The 15,855-nt window shown below is 39.2% G+C and overlaps 2 protein-coding genes across 8 annotated transcripts in view; one reads left to right on the top strand and one right to left on the bottom strand.

Moving 5' to 3' along the window:
- Fancl (FA complementation group L) overlaps positions 1–6,631 on the top strand; it is a 75,791-nt gene extending 69,160 nt beyond the window's left edge. The window contains exons 8-14 of the mRNA XM_059275251.1: positions 18–168; positions 2,412–2,495; positions 2,750–2,795; positions 2,877–2,958; positions 4,417–4,533; positions 5,644–5,715; positions 6,084–6,631. Coding sequence (XP_059131234.1) covers positions 18–168; positions 2,412–2,495; positions 2,750–2,795; positions 2,877–2,958; positions 4,417–4,533; positions 5,644–5,715; positions 6,084–6,119 — 588 coding nt within the window. The 3' untranslated portion in view covers positions 6,120–6,631. The remainder of the gene's footprint in view (positions 1–17; positions 169–2,411; positions 2,496–2,749; positions 2,796–2,876; positions 2,959–4,416; positions 4,534–5,643; positions 5,716–6,083) is intronic.
- Positions 6,164–15,855, bottom strand: part of Vrk2 (VRK serine/threonine kinase 2) — a 143,255-nt gene continuing 133,563 nt past the window's right edge. For 6 of the 7 annotated variants that reach the window (XM_059275245.1, XM_059275244.1, XM_059275246.1 and 3 more), the window contains exons 12-13: positions 15,216–15,434; positions 6,164–6,539 (exon numbers count right to left, since the gene is read on the bottom strand). In XM_059275245.1, coding sequence (XP_059131228.1) covers positions 6,198–6,539; positions 15,216–15,434 — 561 coding nt within the window. In that variant the 3' untranslated portion in view covers positions 6,164–6,197. Of the gene's footprint in view, positions 6,540–9,164; positions 9,223–15,215; positions 15,435–15,855 lie in introns of those variants that run through there. The other variant, XM_059275250.1, reaches the window with a different exon arrangement.

Below are 15,855 nucleotides of genomic sequence, written 5' to 3'. Positions count from 1 at the left end.
CTTCTGTCTCTTCACAGAGCTCCTTGGTCAACGTCCATAGTCAGTTCTTGGCAGCATTGGAGTCCCTGAAGACATTCTGGGATGTTATGGATGAAATTGATGAGAAGACCTGGGTGCTGGAACCAGAAAAGCCTCCCCGGAGTGCAACAGCACGCAGGATTGTATTAGGTAGGGAAGGAGGATGAGCGTGTTTTCAGGTGTCTGATTTTATTTTATATTATTTGCAAAAATGAATTTGAAAATGACAGTTAAAATCTTAGAAGAAAATCTTACAAGAAACTTCTTTATATGGAGTCAGCTATTGAAACTGTTGGAAATAAAACCTGATTTTTATTACTACATGGTTAAATATAAATGTTTTAGGTGAAAAGTGCTAAGGTGTTCCAAAAGGTGATGGTCCAGTAGAAGCCACATTCAGATAGTGTTTTAATTAACATTAATTAGCACAGAAATTGTGGGGCAGGTAATTCAAAATGGATGCTATGTAGAACAGAAGCCTGTGTTAGAAATAATGATGTCTTCATCTTCTGTGGAAGCTAAGATCCGCAGTACTTCCTGACAAAAAGTAGGGGAAGGGCACTGGGTTGGGTCATGCTATCAGGCGGCAAGTGAGCCCTCCTCTCCCGTGAACAGGAGCCTGTGTGCAGTCCCCATGTGTGCAGTCCCCATGTGTGCAGTCCCCATGTGCGCAGTCCCCATGTGCGCAGTCCCCATGTGCGCAGTCCCCATGTGCGCAGTACCCATGTGCGCAGTCCCCATGTGCGCAGTCCCCATGTGTGCAGTCCCCATGTGTGCAGTCCCGGGGTTTGTAGCCTCTGTCAGACGGCTGTTTTCTTCATGAGCAAACAAAACAAAGCCTGTGTTAGAGTTCAACCTTTGTAAAGATTTAAATCTTTTAACTATATTTCTCACCACATTATGGTAATATCTGCTTACAGTCTGCCCATTTAATATTTTCCTCTTTTTTTTTTTTGAAGTTTTGTTAAGTGCTACTGTAAAGGATATATTCCCATAGACATTTTGAAATAGTTTCTGGATCCGACTGAAGTCAGTGAGCAGCTTCTATACTTTATATATAGCAGAATAGGAGGGCAGGGCTGCAGAGTATGGTAGCTCAGCACTTTGCTAGCACTGTTGTTACTTTCCAGTTAAAAATCTAATAGTATTTAATTTGGGGTAATCAATCAATTATAATATATTTGTCAACAAGTAGATAGTAATACTGAAAACATGTCTTTAGAGAAATGTCATGATTTGTTATCATGGCCCCATTAAAATAATTATCCTTGAACCATGGTTTCTATTAGATTTCTTATAGTTCATCTCGAACAGCCAAGTTGTATTCATGCTCTATATTTACTTTTAGTTCTTCTTCGTGCTTCAGGCAATGATTTGCTGTCTTTAGGCCAACCTTGGAGTTGAAAGATGTGTTTCTACAGCCATGGCCTAAAAGACAGCTCTTTCTGGTCTGCAGTAGACAACATTGCTCAAGGCTAATGAAAAGTGTATTCTGTACTGACAAATGAAGTGGGCACTTTTAATTTTCCTATTGAATGGCTATAACCATATATTAAGTTTTCACTTTGAGCATTTTTGCCAGATTTGCATATTTAATTATTTCCAACTTTAGCAAAAAGCTTATAGAATTTATCATATCACTTTTGTTATAAAAATGAGTCCAAATTGATCTTAACTATACCACATACCTTCACCAACTAGTAGGTAGCTTTGTGGAATTTGTACATACTTAGTACAGTTAAACCTGTAAAAGAATCTAGTGCAAAGTGAAGTCATTTTTTTAGCTTCAAAAATAGCTTCTTTGAAGTATTAAGAAAAACATCTGTTTAACGTGAATTAAACATTTGTTACCTTACAAGGAAAAGTCTCAGCTTTTCATAAAGCATAATTATTCACAAAGTTTTTATGTAAGTTTTCTTAGACATGTCAGTTTTTACCAGGTATAACACTATTCTTTCTTACTTTGGACCACAATTACATGAAATACTAAGTTTGTAAAGAAAGTTATGAAAAGTAATTTAGCTCATTATTTAAGTGTGTGATTTTTTTTATATATTAAAGGCCTTTATAATTCCACTGAAATTTTTTATTAAGCTTTACTGGAACATAATTACCAGAATACCAATTTAAGTTAATCATATAAATTTTGGTCTTGTCTTTTGAAACTTGAGGTCCCTGAATCTTTTATGATGGTCGTGATTTCAAAAATACTTTTGTGTTAAGCAAGGATATATTTACTTCTACACAACACTAAATAATAAAAATAAAAATAAAAACCCATTTGGCTAGTTTTTCCTTAGAATAAAATAGGTGGCCAGGTCCGCACACTCTGAGTTTATATTGGCTTGCTTGATGAGCTGCCCACATCTAAAGGCTTTCTTGTTTCATTTCAGGGAATAATGTTTCCATCAACATAGAGGTAGACCCCAGGCACCCTACCATGCTTCCTGAGTTTTGCTTTCTTGGAGCTGACCATGGTATGAGATCTTAAAGTTAAGGATCTGGAACAGAATCATAAAATCCTGTCTAATATTGTTAAATATTCCAAAATATTAATATTACAATTGTTTTAAATACTTTTCTCATTCTCAACCATATACTTTTTTAACTAAATACATAGTTTAGATTTTAAGCCAAATAGATAAACAAATACTGTAGCAGTGGTCTTTCCAAAACAAGCACAACCAAGCCTAAATTATTAAAACTTCTCCCCTCTTTTTACTATTTAAAGTGATAAAACCGCTGGGAATCAAGCTGAGTGGGAACATACATTTATGGTAGGTACCTTGGCAATGTAATTAGTACCGTTCTATGGGCTAACAAACTTTATAGGGATTTTTTTTCCCCTTTGTTTTCAGGGATCCAGAAAATAGTCTGTTACAAAATTTGAAAGATGTTTTAGAAATCGATTTTCCAGCTCGTACTGTCTTGGAAGAATCTGTAAGTTTAATTGTTGCTTTAATAGTCTACATTTTGTGAATAATAAAATTTAAATGCTTCTCATAGAAAAACAAGGGTGAAAAAAATTTGGAGAAATGTAACACAGACCTCAGTTACAAGTAACATTTTTATTAATGAACTTGCTACCTCTGCTAGGTGGTAACATTTTCATCAGTGAACTTGTTAAACTCTGCTAGCTGGTAACATTGGCATCAATGAACTTGTTAACCTCTGCTAGGTGGTAACATTGGCATAAGTGAACTTGTTAACCTCTGCTAGCTGGTAACATTGGCATTAGTGAATTTGTTAACCTCTACTAGATGGTAACATTTTCATCAATGAACTTGTTAAACTCTGCTAGGTGGTAACATTGGCATAAGTGAACTTGTTAAACTCTGTTAGGTGGTAATATTTTCATCAATGAACTTGTTAACCTCTACTAGGTGGTAACATTTTCATCACTGAACTTGTTAACCTCTGCTAGGTGATAACACTGGCATCAGTGAACTTGTTAACCTCTACTAGGTGGTAACATTTTCATCAATGAACTTGTTAACCTCTGCTAGGTGGTAACATTGGCATAGGGAACTTGTTAACCTCTGCTAGGTGGTAACATTTTCATCAATGAACTTGTTAACCTCTGTTAGGTGGTAACATTGGCATAGGGAACTTGTTAAACTCTGCTAGGTGGTAACATTTTCATCAATGAACTTGTTAACCTCTGCTAGGTGGTAACATTGGCATAAGGGAACTTGTTAACCTCTGCTAGGTGGTAACATTGGCATAAGGGAACTTGTTAAACTCTGCTAGGTGGTAACATTTTCATCAATGAACTTATTAACCTCTGCTAGGTGAGTTACATGTGCTTTGTTCATGATCAGCAGCAAGTGGTTAATGACAGCTACATTTATGAAAACGAAAGAAAAGAGGAGACATTAATGAGATGTTAGGATTCTTTTACCTAACTTTTTTTTTTAACTTACAAAAAAGTTTTAATTAACTTACTGTAAATTTGTGAAGGACAGCAGTTTTTCAACAGTGAACAGCATCATTGGTACTGTAAAGACAATGAAGGCAGGGTTGACTTTGGACTGAGCCACTGCTGTTAACATTAAACGATGGCGACATTTTTTTCTTTTGCTGTAGAATTGTGCAATTTGGTGTTCACTAGCTGATGTCAGATCTGTCTTTGTGTATACACAGATATGATTATGTATATGAAAAAACTGCTAAAATGCAAAAATTTTGCCAGCCAAAAATGAAATCTGTGTGTATTTGAGTGCAAAAGGGAACACTATGTAAATGACTAGGTGTTATAACCTGTTTGTATGTTCCACAATACAGAAACATACTTTATAAAGCAGATATCAAACAAATGTTAAGTAGGCATATTTGTTCTTCCTAATCTTACCATATGCACATTAAACAGACATGCTAACAAAAACTTTTCTTTTGAAGGACTTTAGCATGGACTGTGGAATCTGTTATGCCCGTCACCTTAATGGTGCCATTCCGGATCAAGTATGTGATAATCCCCAGTGTGGACAGCCTTTCCATCAAATATGCTTATATGAGGTAAAACTAGCAATCATGTGCATATGAAATACAGAATCTAAAATCTGTTTATGGAAGTATTTCCCTCCTTTGCCACAAACTCTTGTTACTAGTTAATTTTACATGCTCACGGGCTTCATTTCTTCATCTTGGGTACTATTGAGTATGCCAGAGAATTCCAGGGAGAAAAACAATCTATAATACACTCATGATATATTGACACATAATAAATTGGTGGGAGGTATAATTGGAATCTTCCTAGTCTGCCACCACTATGCAAATTCTCTAGATCTGCTAGATGAGGGTGATGGCAGGAATGGAGTAAGGAAGTTGTTAGTTAATTAGTTAGTTAGTTAGCGCATACTACTTTACAGGCTGCATATCAGTATAGAATAAATACAATAATTCTCTTTTGAATACTCAAAGGTTTTTGTGACCTGAGTGTCTCTCAGCTTTTTATTTATCTTTTCTACATGAATTGTGTTTTCCTCTCTCAGTCATTTAATTCCTGTAGCATTCCTGTTAGGATACAGCTCCGATGATTAACTGTCTCCATGCAAAGCACCCAACAGTGGGGAAGTGCCATTCGTTTTCACTCTTTCTCTTTTGACAGAGGCAGAGTAGTCGGTGCCGTTTACCCTTTCTTAATAGGCAACTGAGGGACAGTCATTTTACCTTAGACAATCATAAAATTACCAGGTCTACTTGGGAAATTCTAATGGAATCTCTACTTTCTTTTATAATAGTGAATGTTCATTTTAATTTTTCAAAACTGTTTCCTCATACTTGTAATCAGTGCAGTGGAAATTAACCCATTGTTAAGATCAAATCTCAAAATCCTAAGATGTATTTTATAGAGAAATTATTGACATGTGATTTATTGGCCTAGATATGTGAACCATAGGAACTTGTATGAGTCTCTGTGTGTCTGTTTTGCATGTGAGTGTGTAATTGTCAGCCAGGTCTGAAAGGGCCCATAATTTGCTTAACCACTAGAAGTTTTCCCGATTATTCAATACAGCAGTAATTGGGCATAGGCTCCGAAAAGGTTTCCCTTTCATAAAACAAAATTAGAGTCAGTCTGGGGAGGCATGTGCGCACTGACGCTGACCCACACTTTCTTCCATGCAGTGGCTGAGGGGGCTGAGCACCAGCAGACAGAGCTTTAACGTCCTCTTTGGTGAATGTCCCTATTGTAGTAAGGTAAGCCACTTGTCCGTCACATTTCATAAAGTGTGCCTCGCTCTGGGGAGTGTGTTCTAGAAATTGGATAAGTAGTGTATTAGGTTGCCTAAAGCTTTTAAAATATATTGTTCTCTATTTAATGAAACTATGGCAGTTTCCTGAGGGATAAGTTATCCTTCTATATATCTTAATTTTCAAATTATCTTTGATCAAAAAGATTTACATCTTCTGGATTTCTTGGTGATCTTAATAGTATTTCAAAAGTGTATGGTGAAATATTTTCTAATAAAAAGCCAATAGTAAATTACAATACTATTTTAATTCTTAAGAGTGTGTCCAAAATTTTGTTAAAATATATTATCTCTCTTTCTCTCTCTCTCTGTAAGCCAATTACCTTGAAAATGTTGATGAGAAAACACTAAAGAAAGAATGAGACACACCTGTGAAGAGATGGAATCCTGAAGAATTGGTTATAAAGAAAACAACTGATTTATTTGACATCAGAGAAGATACAAAGCGAGACAAACTAATATCAGCAGGAAAACTATAGTGAGTCCGTAGTAGTACACCTCTGTCTTCATCTCGTCGCTGAGAGTCAACTGAAAAACTGCAGGCCAAAGTCCTGGAGGATGTTCCAAGTCTGTGACACCCATATCACCGGTGGAAGTATATCTGTACTGAGCTGGAGACCTTGGCTTCCTGATTGTATCTCTACTGGTGCAATCTGGATAGGGCTTACAATATGAAGTTTGGAAACCCATATAGCTGGGTGTCTGGTGAAGACTGTGCATTTCACTCCGAAAATCTGAATACTCATATATATTTCTTCTCCTTGAGTTTTCCTATGAAAGAAATATATTTTGTTATATTTGAGTTATCCAGCTGTTGATCATGTACTCTGTAACAATGCTAAATAAAACAACACAGCAAGCAAGTCTGGTCATTAAAATGACTTTGGACATTTGGCGTATTGTGACAGCCCAGAGGCAGGTTTTGTTTCACATGTCTTAAAACAGGAACAGTTGAACAACTGTTGACCGTTCACTAGACCTGATGGAGGTCCAAGGTTGTCCCTTTTCTGCTTTAGCCTGGTGACCTCTGACACGCCCTCTCCTACTACCAGTTACTGAATAATTCAGAAAAGGACAGCTTCATTTTTAAGAAAGCAGACCGAGGTCTATCCTCTTCTCTGTCAGCTTCATCCATCACACCACATCTCAGAACTGCCACTTTTCAGGCAGCCTTTCTTCCCCCTACCCCCGCATGGTCATTGTCAAAGGTCACAAAGATTCCAACATAAGATGTGAGTAGGCCAGGCACAGTGGTGCATGCCTATAATCCCAGAACTTGAGAGGACTTCTGAGTTTGAGGCCAGCCTGCTCTACATATTGAATTCCAAGTCAGTCAGAGCTACACAGTGAGATCCTGTCTCAATGCCACAAATCAAGCAAAAACTAAAATTAAACAAAAGATACATTTAAGAGAGATTTTTCATATTAAATAGAAGCTGATTATTATTTGAGATTCAGATGAGAATAACTTTATTGATAGTTTTAATTACTAAAAGAAAATAAGTGACTTTTTTTCTCCAGGATACCAAATCATTCTCACATAAAGGGAAAGAAACACACAACCAAATACATTTCCAAGGCCAAGAATCATTGGGAAGTTGGATATATACCTAGTTAGGGACAGATCACACTAAGATTCTAAGAGGGACCTTCTGTGACTTTTCCAGTGTCTCAGTCAGTAACAACTGGTGACATCACACAGGAAGTTGATATACTGGTTGGGAAGGCAGGCTATGAGACAAGCTTACAAATTTTCTTCACAAAATACTTGGATGTTTTGTTAATAGTTTATTGGGACACAGCCTTGTCCATTTGTTTTTGTTTCATCTATGGTTGCTATTTGCACTGAAATAGCACAGTTAATTAGTTCTGGCAAACTGTGCATTATAAAACCAAAAATATTTTCAATCTAGACACTTAAGAAAAATTTTGCTGGGCTGGAGTGTAACTCTGTGGTAAAGTGTTTGCTTAAGTACATGTGATTGATCCTCGGCACTGAGAAGATGTTTGCTGATCTCTGAATAAGAAATGTTTGACATACATGAGAAGGTCAGTTGGCCACTTCCTCTTCTCTGTGATAAATACCCTGACAAAACTACTTACAGGAGAAGGGTTTCCTTTGGCCCACAGTTCTGGCAGAACTGTGAAAGGGCTCAAGGAGGCAAGCAGAGACAGCACAGTGGTGGGAGCAGCAGCCCAGCTGGTGATGGAGCAGCCACACAGGAAAGCAGAGGATGAACAGAAGGATGGCTGAGCTGCAAAGTGTCAGCGTTCCCTAGTAATTCACTTCCTCCAGTAAGACTCCATCTCCTCAAGTAGCAACAAGCTTCCCAAACTACCATCGACTGGGAACCAAGTATTCCAACATGAATGGTTATAGGAGACATCTCACATCAGACTACAATATAAGGCAAACAGATGATCATGTTAAAATATAGCTCTCTCTCAAGTTGGGGTGTATGTGTGGCTGCAACTCTGTGTTACTCAAACCTGTATAACACTGGCACAGCGGGTTCACGTGTGCAGCGAACGCCTAAGGCAGTGCAGTGATGTATCAGTAGTTCACTGGCACAGCGGGTTCACGTGTGCAGTGAAAGCCTAAGGCAGTGCAGTGATGTATCAGTAGTTCACTGGCACAGCGAGTTCACGTGTGCAGTGAAAGCGTAAGGCAGTGCAGTGATCTATCAGTTCACTGGCACAGCTGGTTCACATGTGCAGTGAAAGCGTAAGGCAGTGCAGTGATCTATCAGTAGTTCACTGGCACAGCTGGTTCACATGTGCAGTGAAAGCCTAAGGCAGTGCAGTGATCTATCAGTAGTTCACTGGCACAGCTGGTTCAAGTGTGCAGTGAAAGCCTAAGGCAGTGCAGTGATCTATCAGTAGTTCAGTGGCACAGCGGGTTCACGTGTACAGTGAAAGCCTAAGGCAGTGCAGTGATCTATCAGTAGTTCACTGGCACAGCAGGTTCACATGTGCAGTGAAAGCCTAAGGCAGTGCAGTGATCTATCAGTAGTTCACTGGCACAGTGAAAGCCTAAGGCAGTGCAGTGATCTATCAGTAGTTCACTGGCACAGCGGGTTCACGTGTGCAGCAAAAGCCTAAGGCAGTGCAGTGATCTATCAGTAGTTCACTGGCCCTCAACCTTGAGTGACGGTAACACAGAGGAGAACAATTTCTAGAAATATTTGGGTTGTCACAACTAGGAGGAAGTACTATTCGCATCTAGGGGCTACACACCAGGAATGCTGCCTAACATCCTACAACATACAGGACCGTCATCCTACAGCAAATAGCTCAACTCTAAATGCCAATAGTATTGCTTCCAGAAGACCATCTTTGGAATAGTTATTAACCTTAAATGCACATTACAGTCACCTGGGGAGCTGTGAAAATACCAATGCCACTTCTATTCAGGCCATTCTTAATGGGTCTCCAACAACTTCTTGCTATTAAGCTGATGAAATAGACACAAAACAATAAAATTAGACAAAAATATATAAAGCCACTTTAAAAAGAAGCTCAAACTAACAAGGAATACACAAGGAAGAAAAATAGCCTAGACTTCAGAAAGTCTGCAATTTAAGATTATGCTTAGTGTAGACCAGATCAGAAGAAAAACTATAAATAGAAGTCATGCTATGATCAAGATAAGTGAATAAATCTACTTCCAGGGAGCTGGAGAGATGGCTTGGTGGTTAAGAACATGTACTGCTTCTGCAGAGGACCCAAGTTTGGTTCCCAGCATCCACAGCTACCTTTAACTCCAGTTATCCCATGGCCTCTGGGCACCTGTACTAATGTGCACTTAACCCATATGCAGAAACACACAGGTACACAATAGTTTTTTAATTAAGAAAAAATATAAAATCCACTGCCAGAACAGATTCCAAACACTTTGAAGGACTTAGAGGAAAAGTTAAACCTTATTAAAAGGGATCTTAGCAGATATATGAAAATATAATCCAATTCTGCTGAAAAAATACAACATGGAAAATTCAAACCTTTACTGGCTAGGTCCAATTGCTAATTAGAAACTGATGATTTGATAGTTACCCTGCCACTGGAACAAAGAAACGTCCAAATATCAAGAGTGACCTAAAAAAAATAGTGCCTCAGCTGCCCATATATTCATGTCAAAAATCTTACATGCATGTGCTTGGACTGAGGAGGACGAGAAGGAAACGAGGAACAACATGAGGAAGTTAAGGTTGAAAATGTCTCGTTTGATGACAAAGTGAAATCATGCATAAAAGAAGCTCAACAAAGTCCCAGGTCAACAGCATAAAGATGATCACCCTAGAATACAACAGGACAGATGCCCTCAGAGCATCCCAGGGACAGGCACAGCATTATGCACTGCAGACTCAGAAGTGAAAAACTATGAATTTGATTCAGAGATTTAAGGAAATCTTTGGGCAGGGTGACCTACCTGCCCAAGATGGTTCTAGGTTTCATCTCTCTAGGATTCATGTCACTCAGCAGGTGACTCAGAAGTGGCCATGATTCGATTATACAGAAATATATATGGGCTGGCCTTAAACTCATGGCAACCTTCTTGTGTCAGCCGTCTGGGCCCTGGAATTGTAAGAGTGAGCCATCCACATGCTCAATCGGTTGTATTTCTACCAGTGTTAGTTTTTGAGCACTCATCAGAATTGATTACTGAAAAGCTTATAGCATCCCAGGCTTTCTCTAACACAGGGCTTCATAAACTTTTTCAACTCTTGACCCTTTTTGATGTGAAACAATTTTATGTGACCCAGATATATAAAAAATAGATATACAAGTGAGATAGGTACTTATACCACAATTTGAAGATCATCTATATACATAATTATATCACTTATTAATGATGAAATCAGTTTACAAACTACCGTGATAGAAGTACTTATTCCATTTTACAAAAAGATATTAAACATAGATAAATATATCAATCATAGAGCTGATTTTTGACAAAGCTACTCAGGTTGCTGAACACTTGAGTGGCAGTATTTCCTTTGATAGTTAGGGGACTGTTGAGATTTAGTAACCACTCACTAATATTGGTTCCTGTCTTTATACACTGCATGGCCATCATGACTATAGCATATGGGAAGACTAGTTCTTATGATAAAAGGAAGTATTTAGATAATTTTAAAGGGAAGATATAGTATGCATATATACAGAAAGTAAAAAATTTTGTGGAGACCAGCACAAACGGAGGAAAGCACCAAGTCGCTGCACTGTGAGACCATGGTGGGGATCATATGAAAACCTACAGTAGGAGATTCTTAAAATGTGTATGTATGTACGTATATATGTATGAAAACAATCTAAACTGGAATCACCACATAATGGGGGGAGGGGAGGAACAAAGCTCTGACTAGACATCTCTCACCACCAAATGAAACCTCCAGTGCCAGGAATGAGTTCTATCTAAATGAGTTGTTGGCCAAAGGGGCCCCAAGGAGATCTCCAAACAACTCAGCTCTTGCCAAAGCTACAAGTTGCTCTCCATGAACTGAGGGTGAGGCCCTATTGCTAAAGACAGCACCTACATATCTCAATGAACACGAAGAAGTCAAGTCTGTGCCTAGCTAGAGCCCTCACCCCGACTGACTAGTGTTCGTGACACTAGAAGGCAGTCTGCACACCGGCAGAGAGGAAACACTGACTAGCTGCACACCCTGTGGTCTACAACGGTGACCCGGTCGCATGATACAGGGGTGCAACTGTGGCACAGAATCTGTGGGAGGAACCAACCACTCTGACTGGATTTAAGGTTCACTCCATGAGAGAAACCATGCCTGATAGTGCTTAGGTGGCCAAGAACCTGAGACTAGATAGGCCAAGGACCTAGGAGAAAACCAAACACTATCCTGCTAAAGAACTTAGCAATAAAATGACTCTAACTACTTGCTCAGCCATCAATAGAGAAGCTAATACAGAGACCCACACCTGGGCAATGGCAGAGGGAGAGACCTGGGAACACTCAGCCCTAAGTGGTATGGCTTCATCAAGTCCCTCCTCTCAGGGAACAACGGAAGAGGAGGCAGAAAGATTGTGTGAGCCAGTTTGGATGGAGGGCACTGAGGAGACAGTAGGGACATGGGAACTTTCAGTGACTGCGGCAGTATGTACGCACAGGGCCTGCACAGGATATGTATATATATCTATATATAGATATATATATGTGGGTATGAGACCCCTCTCTAACCCAGAAGCTATCTACGTTGATAACTGCTTGCAAAGGAAAAATCAGTTTTTCTATGAGTCTCATGGGCATACAAACTACACTGAAGGGAAGCTCAAAGCCCAGCACTAGATGGCCAACACAACACAAACACAATGGGATTTTTTTGTCTCATAATGCTTTGCTTGGGCATTTTTGTTTTAAACCTTGTGAGTCTTTTGCTTATATATTATGGCTTCTGATTTTGTGTTTTCATGGAATTTGTGTGTATGCATGTGTGTTTGTTTCTATGTATGTATGTATATATACATATATACGTATATGTGTGTATATATATGTGTATATATATATATATATATATATATGTTTCTTGTGCTTTTTTCTGTTTTTCCCTGTTTATTTTGTTTTATTCTGGTTTGATTGATTTTCTTTTTTTTTGTTATTTTTAATTTGCCACTTTGTTTTATAAAGAAAGAGACAAAGAAGGTGTAGAGAAGTGGGTGAGAGGTCAGGAGGAGATGAGGGAAAATGGTAAACAGAATATACTGTGTAGGAAAAATTTATTTAAAAAATTGTGGGCAAGGTCTCAGTTATCTTTAAGGGGTTGGCCCCTGGGAGTTTGACCATGCTCCAATGAGTATATGGACAACACAAATTGAACTTGGTGTATTTCTTTTTTCTTTTTCTTTCTTTTTCTGGGGAATGAACAAAGGTCGGGGGGGGGGTTGGACCTGGGAGAAATGGGAAGTTATATAATGGGGTGCATTGTATGAAATTCCCAAATAATGAATGAAAATATCATGTTGGAATAAAATACATGATATGGAGGGAGCAAGACTTGAACTGTTACAGTGCTGAAATTTGTAAAGAAGACTGAGGAATTGCCCTTCTAATTTTAGAATGTGCTGTAAATCTACACTCATATGTGTTATGTGGTGCTAAGCTCAGGAAAGACAGAATGGAGGAAAATAGCCCAGAAGTAATCCCCACTGACACACTTAGCTGATTTTCAAAAAAGCATCCAAAGGAGTTCAGTTAGGAAAAGAAAAATAATAATTCCCAGGAACAATGCAGTGATAAGGTAAGTATAAGGCGTGGATTTCAACTCCCACCCCATGGCATACACAGGAACTGAGAGTCAAAACGCAACTGTGAATGAACAATGTGAGTAGGCAGAGGCTAGCCATATTACAGAAATATGACAAGGATCTTGTCTGTGGACGATGGAAAGGATTTCCAGAACTCACATGCAAATAATGAGTCACAGCACTTGAAAAAGACACTTCACAGAAGACACATACATGGCCAGTAACCACCATTATGCAATTAGTAATCAAATCAATAGCTGTACTCAGAAGTTGATACTAATATACATGTGAGTGTTAGTTAACTGTAAAAGACTGCAACACAAAATGCTGGAGAGGAAGTATAGGAGTACCAGAACACATATTGCACATATTGGTGGGAACATAAAAGTTACAGCCACTTTCAAGGAGTATTCGTCAACATTTTAAATTTATTTATTTGTTGGAGTTGGGGCTGTGCTCATGTCATGGCCCCTGTGTTGAGGTTCACAGGGAAGCTTATGGGAGTCAGTTCTTTCTTTTCACCATGGGCATCCCTGGGATCATGGCAAGCTTCTTTACTTGCTAAGCCATCTGGCCATGTGTAAACATTTTATAATTGAACATGTATTTATTTACACAATGATCTAGTAATTTCATGTCTCAGAAGAAATGCAATGTCCACAGCAGACCTGGGACAGAATGAATGCAATATTTTCCATAAATACCTTAAACCAGAAGTTGTTCAAGAGTTCACTAGAAGGAAAATGGACACTGAGTTGTACAATGACAAGAAATAATTGGTGTATCCATGAATACAGAGAAATCTCAAAGGGTAATGAATGAAAGGGGTGCACATAAAATATATGCTATTACCGCATGGTCATGGAATTCAAGAGGCAAACCTAACCTAGAGATGAGAATCAGAAGACAGAGAAAGGAGCAAGGGCTGCTAGAGCAAGTAAGGACAAGGTGCCACACGTCACAACACATCTCACCTCACCACCCCACACACCCCACCACCCCACACATCCCACCACCCCACACACCCCACCACCCCACACATCCCACCACCCCACACATCCCACCACCCCACACATCCCACCACCCCACACATCCCACCACCCCACACACCCCACCACCCCACACACCCCTCTGCCAGGCCAGTCAAAGCGAATGTGCTCCTTCACTTGAAACCTGGACGTCTCCTTTCACAGGACCTCCCTGCCTTGCATGACTGAGGAGTCCAGTGCACACCAAAGACTTAGAATTTCTGATTTTGTCACCAAGCAGTATTTGTGTTTAACTTTACAAGAGGGACTATAAAATATGCCCATCTGAAGTAGATTTCTGTATGTAAGTTTAAAATAAAACCACAAATAATGCTATTTCATACTGAATAAATGTAAAAGGTTCCTTTGAGCACTAACAGCAACATTTCTCTCTGGATAAACTTGTTTGCTGGTTGGATGAGAAATGCATAACTCTACTTCTAATTTTTGTCTCAGCTGCCAAGAAGTTCAGAGCCAAATTCAGTGCTCAGTTTAGTGATTAACATCCCAGCTGCCCCATATATCAATTTTTCTTGGGTGGAGGGTGAGAAAGGTGGGGGTATTAAATTATCCTGTTTCACACTGTGAACTGCTTCAAACCGTTTGAGAATGATGGTGCACAAATCACATGAAATGCTGGCTATTGTGACATAATTAAACTTTACTTTTCTCTCCAGATAAAATTTGTATGCTTTGCTTTCCCATCAGAGGATGTCAGCTTAGGGAGGACTTCTGCAGTTGTCTTCATAAGTCATCTGCAAAGGGCAAATCACTCTCCACCCAAACAATTCCAAACACAGCCTACTGACAAGCAGACACTAGCCTTACACTGGATGGTAAGGGTTAGCATACAGGAATCATGGAAAGTGCAGTTGATGCAGAGGAAGGGTCCCTAATGGATTGTAGACAGTGAAAGAAATCCAAGTTTGCTCCATTATATTCTTAGGGGAAAAAAATGGAATCAGATCTATCCGCATGTGTGTTTGTCTCTGTTCCTGTAACAAATGCTGTAGGCTGCTTTGATTTTACCAGTGGACAGGACATTTTCTGTTCACATTTAACAAAATCATACTACCTTGACCTCGGGGGCAGGGAGTCGGTATTCCCAAGGTGTTTATTCTAATGTCACATGGATGAATCAGGACCACCCGACTCTCACCGGTGCTGCTGCTCTGCTGGGCAGAGCTCGGGGCTGGCCCTCTTCATGCTCCTTCCTCCCTGCTCGGGGCTGGCCCTCTTCATGCTCCTTCCTCCCTGCTCGGGGCTGGCCCTCTTCATGCTCCTTCCTCCCTGCTGCACTTGTCCCTCTGCAGACTTTCTTGGTGAACTTAACTGGCAACTCACTGGCTGCTTTCGCTGTAACCTTTGGAGAATCCACCTGTTGGTATGGAGTAAGAATATGTAATGAAATGAAAACTATGACACTTCTTTAAAAATAATTCACTCACATCCAGATTCTTTAAAAACCTAAGCTGGATAATACTGGACTTGACAAGGAAACAAACAAACAAGAAGCAACAGTGGTTATTATGGGGAAAAAATGCAATCTAGCAAGATCCAGACCCTTCCTCATCAATGGGACAAGACCAATTAAAATTCGTGTCAGTGTTACACATGCTTTAAAAATTATCTCTACAGAAAACTTGCTTACAATAAAAATGATATTTTTATGGAACATTGTCACATTTTCAAATTGCATGTGAATTCATTATTAACCTTTGCTGCGAGTGGAGCCAGTGTATCATTGTAGCTTAAATTCCTATTAATTAAGATCTTATTTTCCTATTGTTGGAGAGAGG

The sequence above is a fragment of the Peromyscus eremicus genome, chromosome 10, assembly GCF_949786415.1.
Source record: "Peromyscus eremicus chromosome 10, PerEre_H2_v1, whole genome shotgun sequence".
Classification (NCBI taxonomy): domain Eukaryota; kingdom Metazoa; phylum Chordata; class Mammalia; order Rodentia; family Cricetidae; genus Peromyscus; species Peromyscus eremicus.
Note: the sequence above shows the minus strand (reverse complement) of the source record. Positions and strands in the feature narration are given on the sequence as shown.